The 19,453-nt window shown below is 31.7% G+C and overlaps 1 protein-coding gene across 1 annotated transcript; it reads right to left on the bottom strand.

The window, feature by feature from the left end:
* Nucleotides 1–14,834: 14,834 nt before the first annotated feature.
* Nucleotides 14,835–15,725, bottom strand: LOC133797859 (uncharacterized). The gene has a single exon (XM_062235943.1). The coding sequence runs from the start codon at nt 15,637–15,639 to the stop codon at nt 15,133–15,135; it is 507 nt and encodes a 168-aa protein (XP_062091927.1). The 5' UTR covers nt 15,640–15,725; the 3' UTR covers nt 14,835–15,132.
* Between the last annotated feature and the right edge of the window lie 3,728 nt (nt 15,726–19,453).

Below are 19,453 nucleotides of genomic sequence, written 5' to 3'. Positions count from 1 at the left end.
AATACTTGTTTGTATGATAATGATATATTGTGAGACCACATTATAATGTGGATTGGTTCAAGTATTCTGACATGAGACGATCTTTAAACATGATTTATCGGTTTGGTCATAACAGGTTTGAGCTCGGGGCTCGGGGTGAGTCTCGGGGTGAATTTAAAGGTTATAGCGTTACCAGGGATTTTAGGGTAACGGGTTATGAAATATTGGTGTTCGAGGATATTGATATTAGCGGGAATTGGGAAGCGTTAATTATGATTAACGGGGTAAGCTAGAAGTACCAATTTTGCCCTTGGGGTGACTTTAGAGGCTTAAGATGACATAAGGGCATTTTGGTCATTTTAGGGAGGATTTATATGATGTTTAGTGGCTGAAGGCTGTAGAATAAAACAGAACAAAAACAGGGGTTTGCCTCTCCCTTACCCGTACCTCATCTCCTTCATTGCTCCTTTGGTGGTTTTGTGTTCTTGGTGATAATTCAAGCTAGGGAAACTTAAGGGCTGGATTGGAGACTTGTGTTAGCTTGTGTGGAAGGTTCAAGACAAGTTTCAAGGTGAGTTTTGCCATTAATCACAGCTGGTACTCTGTTTTTGTTTATAGTTTTCAATTCATGTTCTTGATGTGGGAAGTATGAATCAAAGGAGGTTTTTGGTGTTAGTTGATTGGGGTTTGGTGTGAGTGAGATAAGGATGTTGTAAGGGGGTTTAATTACATGTTTGGAGGAGGTTTTATGATGGTTTGAGAGGCTGGTTTGAGAGAAAAACGCACAGGGGGAAAATCTGGTTCGTGCGTGGGCTAGTTGCTGAACTGGGCTGGGTGCCGCGGCACAGCTTTTGTGTGCCGCGGCCCATGCGCGTCTGGCAGATAGGGCTTGGGGGCGTGCCGCGGCACGGCTTTTTGGGGCCGCGGCCCATAAGGCCAAATTTGCTAAAAAGTGGTTTTAGCTTAGGGATTCAAACCATAGGCCTCGGGGTTGGACCTAGTACCTGGTTGGGTAGTATTTGAGGTCTCGGGGGGCTGGGATTTGGTTTGGGAACCCTCAGTTATCATTCTTATTGATGAATCCTATATTTTGGTTATGACCAGGTGACCGTCGAGGAATTTAAAGGTTGATCATTCTCAGGGGTCGTTCATATAATTATTCTCACTCGAACCAGAGGTAAGAAAACGGTGTTTGAGTACAGTTGCACCCTGTATAGATATATGACATGCGTGGTTTGATACTTGAGGCATGTTGGTTGATATATGTGGACATGGATTGCATATTAAATGTTGTTGAACGTTGTTTACCTGTTTGAGACACTGACTAGTCAGGGACCAACTCTAAAGTCGAGAATCATGCATTGAATGGCTCTATAGCATTAATGCCAGACCGACCCTAGGGTCGAGGAACTTATAAGCGCTTGCCTGGCTTACAACCAGATGAATATAGCCAAGGTATATGACCCCGGTGACTGTTTGTCACATGGCTAAGGGACGTTGTCCATAGTTTCGATTCCAGAGTAGTGAGGAAGGTTATGTTGGTGACTAATCACCATACACCTGTCCTAAACAACTTATGAATGATTCACTTCTCAGTTAAGCCCTGGTGACCCTATCGTCACATGGCTAGAGGGAGCGATGCTCATTATTGTGACTTTTGGCTATTGTCACCTATTTGTTGGACTGATAGTCCTGAATGGTTATTATGATCGTTGTTGATATTATATCATGCTTTATTGTGTTTTCTTGCTGGGCCTTGGCTCATGGGTGCTTTGTGGTGCAGGTAAAGGAAAGGAAAAGCTTGGCCAACCCTGAGTGGAGAGCTTGGGCGATGTGATGTACATACAGGGCCGCTTGACCGCCACGGTCAAGGAGTTCTCAGAGGGACTAGGGGTTTACCCTATTTTTGCCGCTTAGGCCGGCAGGGATTGTATATTTGGAACTGTAGCAACTCTTTTGTAACTTGAACTACTTGTAAACATTTTAAAAAGGCTCATGAGCAGTTTATTTACTTAATGAAAAGTGCCCTTTCCTTTTTACTGGTTTTACACCTTAACCTGTTAATGACACTTAGATCACGTTTTTAACCAAAGGACTCGGGTAGCGGGTCAAATTTCCGGTTCACCATTCTCCGTAACTGTTCTGGGGTAGCCAGGGCGTTACAGGGTTATTAGTCATATTTGAGGTCAAAAGAGAACGGATTCAACAAAATATAAATCAAAAATATTTTTACTGTCAAAATATTTAATTGGGGACTTATAAGGCAAAATATCAAGAAAGTTGCCCATTTTTCTAATATTATTAATTAGTATCACAAAAGTGTAAGTATTTGAGTAATTACCTACAAAATAAAATAGTAAAAGTTGATGGAAAATAAATAAATAAAAATGGTATTTGGTCTGTCTCACTAAATTTAATCATTCTATATTGTCTTATAGCCGAATCCAATTTCCCTTTTCAGCTATCTGTGTCAGCTCCATCACCATAATTGATCAATTTTTCTTCTGGAGCTCTTGTCCTCTATTAATTTCTCTGAATAACCCTTTGTTCTTTCCCGGATGCATGGCCCATGCAAATCCTGCTAAGTACTTCTTTTAATATAACATATCTATATATAAATATATTTTATATATTATATACAATTATATAGATAATCATCTATAATTAAATAATCATCTCTTGATTAAATTAAATTATTGGTGACTAAGATATAATAATATTAAATTGGAAAATTAAATACAATTTACTAATAATGAATTATGAGAAAATTTATTTGATAAATTATAATTTTTTTCATATATATACATAAATTTAGAGAATTATATGAGTAAGCTATTTTAAATTTCCCAATGTGTGGGAACTAATTAAATTATAATACATATACTAATTAATAATGGATTAATTAAGAGTTGAAACGTTTAGTATAATAAACTTTTCTTTAATAATCTTATTTTGATAAGTCTTTGTAAATAAATTAGTTTTTCTTACACACTTGATATCCTTTCGAAAGCATTCGATATCCTATGTAGAAGACTATTTTACAAAAAAAAAAAAAAGTCATTTTATTTTCACCAAATATTATTCTAAAGTCTTTAAATTAATTTTATCTTTTCAATATATCTTTTAATTATATTATTATATTTTTTTTTCATATATAAATATTTATATATACATACTAATATTGGACTATCTTTTACATAATGCACAATCCACTCGGTCACATATGCAATAGGCCATTTAATTAAAGTCATATCCCCTTGGTCTCCAATCATTCTTTGATTCGAGGGCCACACTTTCTCCATTATCATCATCCTCATCATCATCATCCTCATCATCATCATCATCATCATCATATACATATATATATATAGACACACACACACAAAGAGTAACAATATAATAAACATTTTGTCTTTGACTATGTAATCACCAGCAGCTAGAGAAAGTGAGAAACGATTAATTAATATAGAAGAAAAATAATTGTGATATTTTAAAAGAGTTGGGGGACTAATTAAGAAATCATATCTAATGTACAGAGATTCGACCAAATTTTTTATTTTGTTAATTCCCTTGATTTTTTTTGGATCAATCAAGAGCCGCCATTTTTTTAATTAGTATGACCAGGTAATTATGTCTATTGATTTATACTAAAAAAAAAGATTATTTCGAGAAACATAATTGGGATGACTCGATAGTATTTTGAAAGAGATTACCAACATGTTAACAAAGCTACATACCCGTATAATTTCTATAAATATATCTATATATATATTAAATTTGTGTATTACTCCTAAACAGTCAGAATAAATATCTATAATTGTTTATTCATACACCTAATTCTACCATATTTATAATTTTATATATATATTGGCCTGACCTCTCACTTCTATAATTGGCCCTAGTTCAAATATATATAATATATATACACATATATCCCAATAGATAACGTGTATCACCGATCAGTTGAGTTGACACAATTAATATTATTTCTTCATTGAAATCTCATGTTATATTTAGGTCAACTAACACGTCTATAATAAATAATAGTTACTACAATAATAATTGGCAAAAACACAATATAAACTTCATATTTTAAATACCAAGCATAATAATATATATTGGGTGATTTCTTTGAACTTTTTCATACATAGGGGTTAAAAAAATAAGAATCTTTTATGTTTCTTAGTTTAACTGCTGTCTTTCTAGTAGTTTTTTTTTTTCTTCTTTTTCTGTTTCCCAATATATCCTTTGCCAGTGACTGAAATGTTTCCAACACTTTTGGGAGCATGTAAAAGTACATGTTTCTCTTTTAATCTTATGCCTCTCTAGTAACCCTTTGGACCTTTTCTTATATATCACCTGTTATTGCTTCATCCCCAAGCCTCCTTTTGATATATAAATATAAATATACATACATATATCTATATAAGATCTCTCTCTCTCTTAGAGAGAAAGAATCATTGTCAAAGTAAGCTCTTTTAAATATTCCGTCAAAATTAAGATACGAATAAATATATAAGAGATAGACAGTGTAGCTTATACTTCAAGCTCAGTTTTCAGTTAAGCTAAAGCCTTTAAGTACTCTTCGTGATTATTAATAATATTCATATATGTATTTATATATATATATATATAAATACATATATGGAAGACTGATATAGTTGTTTCTCTTTTGTGTGTATATATATATATATATATATTATAGTATACGTAATAACCCCACTTTTTTTTTTGGTGATAACTTTAGGACACGTAAAATTGAAGCCAACCAATAAAATAAAATAACCACAATAATAAAATAATGAAATGTGTATATGTATATATATATATGCATGCCGAGCTGTAGGTGGTGTGGCCCTTAATTTCCCTATATATTTTGGCATGAGATGGGTCTAGAGACAATTTTATTTATGATATATTATATATATGCTCTTTGTCTTGTAGCCATTAGTACTCTAGGTACATGTTATATAAATATATATTTATATATGCACATGGGATGGTTCTTAATAATACATGGCCCAGTTATGCCATCTACATCCATACTATATATTCTATTATTCACCCATTAACTTTCTTGATTATTTTAGTTGGCTGCTAAGGTAATATAAGGGCAGGTAAATTTTATTTTATTTTTTCAAAAAAAAAAAAAAACATGAAGAAGAGAAGTTATATTTCATATTGATGGGATTTTTGTTTTTGAAAATGTAATGGATGATGGAAATTAATTATAAGAAAAATTCATTATATATATAATTCATATAGTTTATTATGTGATGGGAAGAGAGATTTCCTTACACTACAACAGTTAATAATAATTAGTTTTGCCGCTAATAATAGTTATTAGCGGTGGATGTCTGCCGCTAATAAGTTATTATTACTAGCGGAAAATAGCAACGGAGACCGCCGCTAATACTTATGTCAAAGCCGACATTATTAGCTATTGTGTCCGCCGTTAATAATGTTTTTTTATATTTTTAAATAAATTAATATTTATTAAATTTAAATATTTTTAAAAATAATTCATAATAAATTTTAACAAAATAACCAATTAATTAATTTAAACATAACTAACATTAAAATTAATATATAATTTTAATATTTATCAAACTAACTAATATCGCTATTGTCATTAAAAATAAATACACTGTTAATTTAATCAAAATACACAAACTAATAACTAAATATAATAATTAAGGTCAATATTGTAATTATCTTCTTCTTCAACATTTTGCTGTGGCGGTGGGGATGAAGGAATATAAGACTGCTGTGAAGATCGTCCAAGCGTGAGATTCCCAAACTGATCCTGAGGTTGTGGCTGTATCGAGATGGATAAAAAAGGTTGCTGCAACCCGCCTCCAAACTCACCATATCTAACATATGGTTGTTGTTGCGAGGAACCCCCAAGTTCACCATGCTGAGAAAATGGATGTTGCTGCGACGAACCTCCCCATACCTAAGACTAGGTTGCGGATGTTGCATCGATCCTCCTTGAAAATCGGTAAAGTTAAAATATAGAGGAGACTGGGAAGAGCATCCAAACATGTATTGATTTTGGTACTACGGAGGTTGTTGCGACAACATTTGTTGCGACGGCACATATGGAGGATACGGTGGAGCAGGCTGGTACTGTTGCTGTGGCGGTGTATGAAGGTCAGGATGGGCGGTGTTACTCTGAGGAGACGTACCACCTTCAAATTGTGATGGCAAATACCTCTGCAAAAAACTGTCAAACCATGGGTTATACAGATTACTGGATTGCTGAGGTGCCACCATCTGAATCGTCTCACACATTACCGTCATCATCAGAACTATAGTAGTCATATCTTCCTTAGGCGTAGGAGCAGTATGTGCTTGGAAATGACTTTGATTTGTAAAGCTGGAAGTTGACTTTCTCTCTTTCCATTTCACCTTACAACCTGCTCCTCTTTGGTAGTCAAATCTCTCCCCGAGTACTTTACTTAGTTTCTCGTATTGATCGACTGAGGAAGAATCAACGCCAGATACATTACCAGACCCCTCACTTGTATTAATCGACCGGGGATGAATCAAATAATTGTCTTTCATACACAACCAAGGTAGAAAATTATAGTTTTCCAACACCATAGGCCGCATGTTGTATGTGAGGTTCATGTTGTAAAATGGATTAAATTCATTGGCAGCTAAGCCCAAACGAACATTTATGGGATCTCTTGAAAAATCAAGATGCTTGACATCAAAGTCCTTCCACGCAGATTCATCCACCGGGTGTCGCATCACCCCATCATCTTTCGATTTCCCGGTGTGATGCCATATCATGTGCTTCGCTGTAATCCTTGAACTGTATAATCTTTTCAACCGAGGTGTCAATGGAAAGTAACGCATCACCTTGTGTGACATTTTTTTTCCTTTCATCATTTCGGAAGTAATCCATCTACTACTTCCATATACTGGGCATGTCTGTTTAGATGCATGCTCATTGTAAAATAAGCAGCAATCATACTGACACACATGAATGGACTCGTATCCCAACTCTAATTTTTTCAATCTCTTTTTCGCCTCGTAGTACGATACGAGAATTTTATTTTCCTTAGGAAAGGCAAATTTTAACAACTTCAACAATTCATTAAATATGTTGTTAGGCACCTTCCCTCTAACTTTTAGATGCAATAACTTTGCTAAAAAGTTCAGGGATGAAATCCATTCACAGCCAGGATACAACTCCGTTTCAATCTTCTCAAATAACTTGTCATAATATTGACTCTCACCAGGATCCCTTTCTACTTCCTCAGTTGTTGGTAAAAGGAAGTCTTCCACAACGTGAATCATCTCATCATCTTCATTCTCATCAACCACCTCATCGGCAACAATTTCTTCCTCCTCACCATGAAAAATTCACTTATCATAAGCTTGATGAAAACCCCTATCGAATATGTGTGCCCGAACAACATCCAAGGATTCCAATCTATTATTATTGTATCTCACACACGGGCACCTAATTTTTCCATCAGAATCTTTATGTCCCAACGCCATCCTCAAAAAATCTTGTAGATCATTCCAATATTCTTAACAACCACGATTTCTCAATGTTGTCCAAGATTTATCAATCGCCATCTATGATGATATGAGAGAGTATAAGAAAGAGAAGAAAAAAGAGCAATTGTACTAATCCTATCATTTAAAAAAATTATTATATTAAATATTTTATGATGTCTTATGAGAATTTATTCCTGAACAAACTTGAGTTTTAAGATCTCTTATTACTTAATTAATTATTACTATAGTTAACAAGAGCTATTTTTTTAATTCGTGGTAAAATTTATTTAAATTTATCTCATCTTATTTTATGATAACTTATGTTATTTTATAATGATGACTTCCTTCTTTCTCAAATTATTTATGATAATTTATATACAACTTTTTTAATAAATATATTTTATAATTATTCTAAAATTAAATTATTTTTCTATTTATAAATTCAATATAAATACATGTATAGATTCAATATATCTTTTCTCTACGACAGCAAGGAGTATTAGAGGCGGAGGTTTCCGCCGGTAATAAATATTACCGGCGGGGGTCTGCCGATAATAATCCGCCGGTAATACTCGGTCGGTGATTAGGGGTATTACTGGCGGACTAACACCCTGCCGGTATTCTATTAATACCGGCGGATTAATAGGGGCGGGACTCCGCCGGTATAAAAGAATAGTCAACCTCGTTTGACTTATTTAATACCAACAGGTCCCACCCCTAGTAATTTGCCGCTAATAAATAAACATAATTTAAGGAACAAAAAAAATAAAATAATAACACCATTAAAGTAGGAAACAACTTATAAAAACACAAACAAAATTAAAAAAATATGAAATCCAGAAACAAATCCCACTAAAATAATTTATTAAACAACACAATAAACTTAAGAACATCATAAATCTGAAATATGTGAAATCTGAAACATATACCCTAAAAAAAATTCATAAAACAACATAACAAACATAAGAACATCAAAAATCTGAAAACTGTCATGAAATCCATGCCGTGTTCAAACCCCATCAGTGGCCAAACTCTCTGCCATGGTCAAACCCACGAACCTCACAGCCCCACTATGAACCACCACCACCTAAATATTAGAAAAATCAGTTAAAGAGAGATAGGAAGAGTGTGTGTGAAAGAGAGATATAAAGAGAGACTTACCAAGTGTATCGTCGTCACACGCCTCGACCCCAACCATGGGCCAATGCACACCTAGAGGCCCTTAGCTTCGTCGACACCAAAGGCCACCACATTGGCTCCAGAGGGTGCCGCCACCAGCAAGACACAAAGAGTGACAAAGAGAGTGAGAATGAAAAAGAGTACCTGTGTTGGAGCCTCTGACCTCTTCCTTCCCATAGCCCAACAGTACAAGTGAGAGTCAGAGAGAGAGAGGGAGGTCTCAGACAGAGGGGCGGTGGTGGTGCTCGGACAGAGGGGAGGACTAAGAGAAGAGTGCGTCTGAGAGAGGGAGAGAAGAGAAATAAGAGGGACGGACGAAACGATGTGCAAATTTTTCAATATGTAAGATTATTAGAGGCGGGGACCCGCCGCTATTAATATATCCTGCTGGTAATAAACTATTAGCGGCGGGACCTGTCGCTATTAATATATCCCGCCGCTAATAGTCTTATTACCAGCAGATATTTACCCGCCGCTATTAATATATCCCGCTGGTAATAGTCTTATTACTGACGGATATTTACCCGCCGCTAATAGTATTAGCGACGGATAGTCCACCTCTACTAAGAGAAAATACCCGCCGCTAATAATTGGTAAGTCTGCCGCTAATAAAAAAATAATTTTTTTTTATTAATTTCCACATTATTAGCGGCGAACCCAGTAGTTCGCCGCTAATAACCCGTACATTACCGACGGACTAAGTCTGCCTCTAATTTTAGAATTTCTTGTAGTGTTTAATAACAACAAATATTTTGTAACTTTTAGCCACAGGTGCTAGAAATTTACTATGATTAAATTGTTAATGATATACAGACCCTCCTACCACTAAGCCTAGTTTAGAGTACTTAGTGACTTAAAAAGTTGTTTTTTTGTTACGATAAATTGTATCATTATAAAGATTAATGGAATAAATTTTACAACAAGGATGAAGGATTTCTTCCATTCCAATAAAATTATTATCTATTATAAGGGTATATGGTAAGTCAATCCATTGGTCGCTACATAAATAATATAACTGACATGAGAAAGAGATGTCCTGAAAATATAAATAGTAAAACTTAAATAAAAAAAATTAAGTAGTGAAAGTATGAAAACTTGATCCCACCAAAGTCTTACCAAATAAACAAAGTAAGCTTAGCTTAGATAGTACTTGTTGGCTAGTACATTTGGTGAGCATATATACTAGAAGCAATGTACCAGATTGGTTCCAAATTTGAATACAAGACCTCCATCACCACTAAGCCTATCTTAGAGTACTTAGTGGCTAAAAGCACTTTTTTTTTAGGAGATCAGATAATGTATCATTATAAAGATTAAAATAAAAAAAATTACAACGAAGAGGAATTTTTCTATCCAAAAATAAACTTATTGTCTAACATGGGGCATGTGTTAATCCCCTCTATGAGCCACTATATAAACAATGTAACCGACATATGAAAGAGATGTCTCCGAATATTTAGACAATAATAAAGCTTAGAAATCAGAAAAGAAATACTACGAGTTTGCAAACTTGATCCCACCTAATAAGTTTCACCGAAGAAGCAAAGTAGCCCTAGAAAATCCAATAAGATTAATACGTTACAAGGATATGCGTTAACATAAAAATAAATATTTTAAGTTAAGTAAAATGGCTATAACATGATCATCTAATGCATTAAAAAACAAATATAATTGAAAAAGAATAATTTAATTTACAGATTATAAGTTGGTAAAAAGAAGGGTTATGAATAATGAAATGAGGCATATTAAAAGAATCATTAAATATTAAAAATAATCATTGAATATGAGTCATTATTATTTAGGTTATAAATTGAAAAATAAATTTGTAATAAGGAAAGCCAATTTAAAATAGTCATTAATTTTTAAAAAAAAAATTGAATAGTGATTAATTTTAGGGTTATTTGCGGCAATAATGCTTATGTAAAAAAATTTGCGGCAATAATGCCTACCGTTAATGTTTTGGTGCAGCCGTTGGTCCCTGGCAGTTAACTCTGATGAGGGACCAACGTGGTAGCCACGTGGCAGCACCTAATTGGCCCAATCATTTTTATTTTAATAAGATATTATAAAAATATATTTTTTTAATTTTAGTTAATTAAAATTTTAATTTAAAAATATAAAAACTATATTAAAAAAATTAAACTGATTATTAAAAAAAAAAGTCTTCTTCAACCTCACCTCCTCCGACCCCATAGGTCTTCTTCAACCCCTTCTCCCCCTGACCCCATGGGTTTTCTTCAACCTCACCTCCCCCGACCCCATGGGTTTTCTTCAACCTCTTCTCCCCTCGACCCCATGGGCTCCACCCTCCTCGATCCACTCGACAAGCTCCGGTCCCCCGACCACATTGGTCTTCTTTATATATATTCCATATGTAATACTATCTAAAATCTCTGTAGCTTTCCTTCTATTTTTATTTTTCTGGGTTGAATTGAGTTCTTTCAAGCTTGGATTTTTGGAAGTTTGGTTCGTGGTGTGATGGTCAATTTTCTCTCGATTTTTTTTTATAGTTCAAGCTTGGATTTTGGGAAGTTTGGTTCTTATTCTTCCATGAAGGGAGAGCGAAAATGGGTGAAAAAGAGTGGCACTTTTTCTGTCAAAAAGATAGAAAATACCCAACTGGTTTGAGAACCAACAGAGCTACCGATGCATGGTACTGGAAAGCCACATGAAAAGATAAAGAAATTTTTAAAGGCAAAACACTCATTGCGATGAAGAAAACTCTGAACCGGAGCTTGTCGAAGAAAATTTAAAAAAATATATATTTTTATAATATTTTATTAAAATAAAAATGATTGGGCCAATCAGGTGCCGCCACATGGCTACATGTTGGTTCCTAATCAAAGTTAACGGTCAAGGACCAACGTCTGCACCAAATTCGTAACGGTAGGCATTATTGCCGCCAAAATTTTTACATAAGCATTTAAGTGCAACAAAGTTAACTACATAGGTATTATTGCCGCAAATAACCCTTAATTTTAAAATAATATATACTCATTATAAATAACAATTTAGCATAGATGTTTTAGTCCTACAAAATTGTTAAATCCAAAATATTAATAATAACTTTTTTTCATAATTGGAATGATCTAATTATGAAAATATTCATCATTAAATATGTCTTTGATTACATTTTGATTGACTTATTAATCAATCTTTTAATGTGTTCTTAATTATATAAAGAAGTTGGAATCTTTCAAGATACCTAGATAAAGAACCTTCAATGCTTAAATCAGTACGAATTCTGGGCCTGTTTGGGATAACTTTTAGAAAAGTTAAAAATTTCTTTGTGAAAAAACTATACAATAAATGTGTTTGTTAAACAGTTAGAAAGCAACTTATTAAATAATTTATACAGAAGCTACAACTAAAGGCTAAAGCTGGCACAACTCAGCTTTTAGTTTTTTCTAAAAGTAGTTTCTTAAAAAAACTTTGAAGTAAATGTATTTTTTATCTAAATATATTTAATTTTTTTAATAATAAATATATTTACTTTTTTATTATATATTACTCAAAATGAAAATATTTAAAATAAATTAATATGATAATAAAATAAATAATAATTAAATCTTAAATATTTTTTATTTTAGTAATTTTAAATTATCAAACCACTTCAATTATAGAATTTATTATATATTATAATATTATTTCTAAATTATAATTTATCATACACATATCAATTGAATATTTCTTTACAAAAATAATTATAATTTTAACGTGTTTAAATAAATACAATATTTATATTGAAACTTATTATGTATATTTAGTATTTATGAAATTTTTTTAATAAAATAAATATGACATCTATTTTAGTTTTTTAATATTTAAGAACACTTTTGAGATATAAATATATATAGTTTACTAAACACTTTGATACAACTTTTAAAACTCACAACACATTAAAAGTTATAATTTTCCAAAAACTCAGCAGTGTTTCCCCCACAATAACTGTAATTGTTTTTCCACACAGCAAAACTACAGTTGTTTTTTCCCACCGCACAAATGTACCAAACTTGCCTTTCTATCCTGATCAATGGTAGAGAGTAACAATATGATAAACGAATCGATGGTCATTTCTCCAAATATCAATCTATTATTTATACGCAAAAATCTAAATAAAAAAAAAAAAGAAACACTTATCCAATTAGTATCCACATCATAAAAACAAATTAATAAAGTATTTTTTCTTCTTTCTTCTAACGTTTCGCCCTTAAAAAAGCTAGGCTTAGCTCCTACTAAAGAGTCACGTTCTAATGCTGGCAAGTACTTGATTCTTTCTGCCTATGTCATTGCACAACCCTAACCCTCTGAGATTCTGTGCTTTCATTTGCTTATATCATTGATGAAATGGTGTGTTACAATTTCCATACCAAATATTTGAGTCTACTAGTTACATTTATTTTTTACTTGTACTCATGTTTCTTTTATCCATGTGAGACTCTTAACACCTAATAATATTAACCTAATAATAATAATACGAGTAAAATCATAAGTTTTTGTGATGATTTCATTTTTCCTATAAGTTCTTATAAAGAAAAAATTATAGACTTTATAATTTTTTTTAGCATTTAGTACAAAAATATAAGAGGCATACAAAAAAAATTAGAAAAATTTATATCGATTATTATTTTTTATTTTATGGTTTATATATATATTTAGTATATGTTTTGATATAAAAATCAAAATTTTCAAATAAAATTTTCTAGACATGTAAAAATAATTGATTTTTTTTAATTTAACTTTTGTTAACAAAAATGAGTTAGTTACTATAAGAATTAAAATTTGATAATAGCTAAAATTAAAATAACTTTAGGCACTAGACTAGTAAATCGTAACATTTAATTTATATAGTTGAGGGACAAATAATTCAAAAATAATAATTTATAAACCAAACTTTCCCGTATTTTTTGAAAAAAAAAAACTTAATTAGAAACTATGACATATGCATGAAAGGGTATATAATTATATAAATATATTTGGATGATTTACATATGTATATCATCTATTATGGCTTTTTAATAAAAGACATGAAAAATTAAAAAAATTAAAAAACTAATATATGTTTTTGTTAAATTATGTTACCTCCTGCAATTTTATAAATGCAAGAAATAAAAGACTTCAAATACATGTACATTTCATTGAAACCTTTGCCAGCTGATCTGATCATCAATTCTTAAGTTTAGTAGTACAATTATTTTATAATAATTCAAATTTTTCTCGTTAACTTAGGTGGTATTTATTTAAGAAATAAAATGTTAAGAAACAGACAAAATAAAGTTGTCAAAATAGACAACTCTTGTTTTATTTTTTATTTTTTATTTTTCTTTATAATATTTCTTGATCGATTTGTTTAACATATTATATATATATATATATAATATATAGATCTATTGTCAAAATAGACAAAACGCCATCACATTGAATTGGGGTGGTTTTTATGACATGCCACATTGTATCAATTTTGGGATCATCAAAGAGTACAAATTAACCCTCTCTCTCTCTCACTCTCTCTCTTACTTTCTCTCTCTATAAGAGCATAGAGAAAAGAGAGCTAAGCTAAGCTAAGCTAAGCTAGATTCAAGATTATCCATCACCAAAAGCCGTGTCGATCACTCAAACGTGTAAAATGTCAAAAATACAAAGACAGATCAACCATCAAATTTAGCCAACAACCATAAAAGAAAAGCATCATATACACGCACGTAATTAATTAACCACCACCCTGATTATCAATCAATTAATCTAATTCTAATGATCGAATTATGAAAAATAAATAAAAATCAATCTTTAATTTCCCAATTCAAATTAATCATCATTATTATTGTTGATCAAACAAGCTATTACCAAACCCCATCTACTCAACACCTATAGCCCCCCCTAAATTAAAAATCCTAATTAATATTAATCCATATTCATATAATTCATGATACTCTCTTCTATATATACATGAAACCCAGATATATATATGTTTAATTATCTATACCATTGCACATAAGAGAATAATTGATAAATAAATAAAATATCAAATTATTGAAACACAGCTGAATTACACCACATATATTCATACACATAATTCAGATCCAAATTTACTATCTGAATTATGTTATACATACATATACATATGTAAGAACAAAAGAAGATATATGAAGAAGAAGAAGAAGAAGAGGGAAGATCGATCTCCAATATATTTAATTTCTGACCAGAATATATATACATTCACTTTTACATATTCCGAGTCTGAGGAGAGGAGAGAAGAGAAGAGAAAACACACATAAGACATGTATGTATACTTTTTTGATGGTGGTGGGTGAATGAATCAAATTCAGTGTAATTATACCCAAAAAAAAACATGATATATATATATCGAATAACCCAAAAAAAAAAACCTGTGTGAATACTAATTATATTAATTAAGATAGAGATGAAAGAAAGAAAGCGTTAAAAAAAATAAATTAAAATTCATTTACATGGACAGCAGCTCCTCTTGGCCGAAGAAGACGAGCCGTTATTATTCGACGAGATCGATCTGAAAAAATCATCCACATCTTCACGATTCTTCACATCGAAGAATTGTAGCTCCGTCAATTTCCTCTTGCATGACGGGACCCGTCTGGCCGGCTTTCTCGGCGCCGGCGGGCACGATACGATCTCCGGGATTCTGTGCCCTTCCGATGTGGGTGTGCGGCAAACGTCGTCGTTTTCGTTTTCGTTCTCCTTCTCGTTCTCACGGTTCTCGTTATTCTCCTTCTCGTTCTCACGGTTCTCGTTCTTCATCTTCGTCTTCTCGTTATTGTTTTCGTCGTCGTCGTCGTCGTCTTCTTTGTCGTTTAGTCTCTGAATTGTGATGATTCTCCCGAGTAGAGGGGGTTCGGAGGGTTCCGGAGTCTGAATTGGCATAGGAGAAAGGTTGATCTTCGAAGACGACGACGAGAAGTCTGGGCGGAATTCTAGATCGGTACTAGACATTGCTGCGGAGAAGGAGGAGAAGGAAAAAGAATAAGAAGATGAGCTTGTGTTAATTAATTATATTGGCTTGTGGAATATATAGATATATATGTAGCTGTCTATATATATATATATATAATATGTGAAAAATACATTTAATTTTATAATTTAATTTTGGGGGTATAAAAATGAGAAAAGGTTTCAAATGAGGGAGTGAAAGAGAGTTGGAAGGCGTGCGTTGGAAGGTAATAAGAGAGAGAAGGAGTCAGAAAGGTCGTTGATGGGTTCTTTATTCTAACCTTCTTCTCACGAAAATGACTCTTCTCATTTCATTAAAAAAAATATATATTATATATTTATTTACACAAACAAAAACTTTCTATCTCCTAACTGTCTGCTTAGATTTTAGGGTAACTTTTTTATTTATTCATTTATTTATTTATTAAATGTCTATTAATTCTTGTAATAAAAGCACATTAAAACATAGAAAGCAGCTTGTCACCTAGCTGGGGGGTTTTTTGGGTCAGCATTATTACTATGAAAACGTTGGTCAGTTTCTGCTAACTATTTTAATTAATAAATTAATTAATTTCCAACTTATATTATACTAAATGAAAAATGGGTACCTTATTTATTACCTTTCGAGTGTTTTTCCAATTGGAGATTAAAAAATATCGTCAGATTTTCATGGGTTACACCTCAAAGCTTCAAATATAGTTAGTAATTAGTTGCATTGAGCTGTTTAACATTATAAGCTGAGTTATTAATGTTTATGGTTGAGCCATACTTCCAAATACTCCCTTTCCCTTGAATTTAATAAATATGGTAATTAAGTAATTGGGTAAAAGGGACGGGACTCTTAAATCTTAATAAGTTTCCTAACTAAAATAGATTTATTACTTTGTTTCCTAATTAAATATTATTTTTTATATATATAAAAAAAATAAAAATAAAAAAGCATCTACTTTTGGGCTATGGTGGGTAACTTGGCAGAGCTCTTAGAAACAGACAAATTGGGTTAGACCACGTGTCAAGATTGAGGAACTTTCTAACCGAGTAAGGCTTGTCAAATGACAAAACTACCCCTGTTTCGGCTGCGTGTCGTAAGCGAATCGTTTGGAGTGTTCAGGCGAGAAATAGAGGACAGAATTGGAATAACAAGGGGAAAAAAAGGAAGGAATCTGTGGCCGTTGGTTTACTTTATATGGATTGGCATGAGTAACGTAAATTGTACGTTAGATGCAAAAATCGGTAACTGTAGAAGCCACCGTTTTTGGCTCACGCGCGGTCCAACAGGAGTGAATCTGAGACCACATTATTCGTGACCTGACCTGAACAATGCTTTCATTGTGTTTTTCTTTGTTTCATTCTATGCCTTTTCTTAATTATAATTCTATTTTATTTTTCATTTACCGAAATTAAATGCATTACTGTCACTTTTTCTAAAATTTATAATGTTATGTTCTTTTCAAAAAAATAATTAATAAGAATTATAAAAACCCAACAAAGTTGTCAGAGCATTGTGATCTCAAATTCAAATTATTAAATCATATTTACAAATATTTGACATTTGAGTGTAGTGGTTGGGGGTTTTTTTTTTTTTTCCTTATGCAAAATTTTAAAATTCTAACCAATACGGAAATCATTAACATTTCAAAAATATTTAGAAGGTGGTGAGACATGAATCATTTCAAGATTTTGATTACTTATTATGTTCATAAATGTAATTTATATCACTTCAAAAACATTTTTCAAAGAAAAAAATAGTATATTTTCAAAATCATTAATGAAAGCATTTATAAGTAGAATTGGCTTATTTTTCCACCAAACAAGTCACACATGCGTACTTTTGCAATTGAATATATTCCTCTTTAAGTGAATTGTCACAGAAGGCACACCACACCTACCTCATTACATATTCTTATTATTATTAGTATCATAAACAAGTTAGTCTCTTCACCGGAGCGTGAGGAGCACTCGCTGGAGATGCGAGTGGGATAGAATGAAAGTCTACAAATACACACATCTTTTTGAGGTCTCTATCGAAAAGAGAAGATTAGCGAAACTGAGTTTGCATAGGATACCTTGTTGGAGCCTTGAATATGCTCATCTACCAGATCTCTCTCTCTCTCTTTCTCTCTCTTAATCTCTCTTTCTCTCTCTATAGATACACACATACATATAATAAAATAGAAGAAATAGGAAGATTGGTAGGAATGGGTTTTTACCAAATATACCAAACCAATTATCATAAAATGAATCTTTCCACGTGAACTGTCTGCTCTTAAACACCCTTAATAGCTTCTTTTATTTATTTATTTATTTGTTATATATTTTTATTTTATTTATTTTTTGCTTGGTTTTCACCGTTAATGATTAGCCTTATGCAAAAAGAAAGAAAGAAAGAAATTAAAGTAATAGCAGTAGTGAAATCTAAGTCTTAATAATATTCTTTTCATCATCCATGTGCCCTTGGGTTTAGCTCTCTCTACATTAATATTCTACACATATTATTTATTTCTATTTCTATTTCTATATATTATATCTCACTATATATGGTGATCATTTCCAACACTCAATTGTATATAAATATATACAATTATTATAATTATTATTATTATATCTATGACAAAATTCAAAATTCAAACTGAGATTCATTCTTCAAATTGGCGGCCAAGTATCATTACGGAGTTAGTGCTGTGTGACGATATATAAATATTTTTTTTTTTTTTACATTGTGAATCTCAGGTCACCGGATACAGTTAAAATGTAATATATATTTATGTTGTTCGATCACTGTTTAATCATGTTCTGTAATAAACTTAAAAAAATTATATTTATAAAGCAAAAGTCTGACTATTTTTTTATTATTTATTTATTTATTAAATGTTTGAAATGATTATATGCACTACAAAAATGTTAGTCACACTAAAACATATTGGTGACAAAAATATATTGCATTTTTGTGACAGATATTAATAACAGTTCAAATTAAATTGACCAAACTATGAGATGAAAATTTTGTAGTTACACAGATTTCAATTACAAATTATGTTGGGACTAAAAGTTTACAAAAAATATAGTAAAAATTAATGGGAAAATTAACAATATAATCAAGAGCCAGCTAAGGTTATAATGAGAATCATCATAAAATATCTCCGCATTATATTTTATTTTAATTAATAAACTCTTAATCCCAAACTCTAATCTCATTTTAATTAGTCCTTGAATTTTTAAATTACCAAAAAACGCATGCATATTATACTAATCAACATGCATCAAAGTTATAAATTAACGTTCCAAAAGGAGAGATAATCATTCCAACCTTGCTGAAATTTTTATCTTCCTAAGCACTTTTACCAAAAACTAAAATGGGTTTATTACAATCTATATTTATATATATTATGTTTATAGTACAATATTTTGAAATTGAAATGATTATATAATAGTGTAGTTCAAACTCCAAAGTGAAAAAGAATAATAACAATCTCAAGGAGAGCTTGCTCCCTATTAAGTGATCCTAATTATATTATGCTAAGTTTTTTTTTTTTTTATGTGTTAGAACTAGCAGACAACAACACTCCAGATCTTAACTCCATAATTATAAATAACCCATTGTTTGCTTTATTCCTTGTGTCATTGGTACTTAAGAATTACAGTCTTTTTTTTCTTCTTCTTCTTCTTCCCTTATTACTTTAATTTCCTTTTAATATTCTCTGACTTTCATACATGTACTAATGAGAACTACAAATCCAGATCCAAAGGCAGAAAAAAAATCCCATCACCACAAGCCATTGTAAGAAGAATTTATTCTTTGCTTTTTTTTAATATATAT

The sequence above is a fragment of the Humulus lupulus genome, chromosome 8, assembly GCF_963169125.1.
Source record: "Humulus lupulus chromosome 8, drHumLupu1.1, whole genome shotgun sequence".
Lineage (NCBI taxonomy): Eukaryota > Viridiplantae > Streptophyta > Magnoliopsida > Rosales > Cannabaceae > Humulus > Humulus lupulus.
This window is presented reverse-complemented; position numbering and strand designations above follow the sequence as displayed.

Coding starts and splice junctions, on each gene's coding strand:
- LOC133797859 (XM_062235943.1), bottom strand. CDS start 15,639: ATGTCTAGTACCGATCTAGAATTCCGCCCAGACTTCTCGTCGTCGTCT.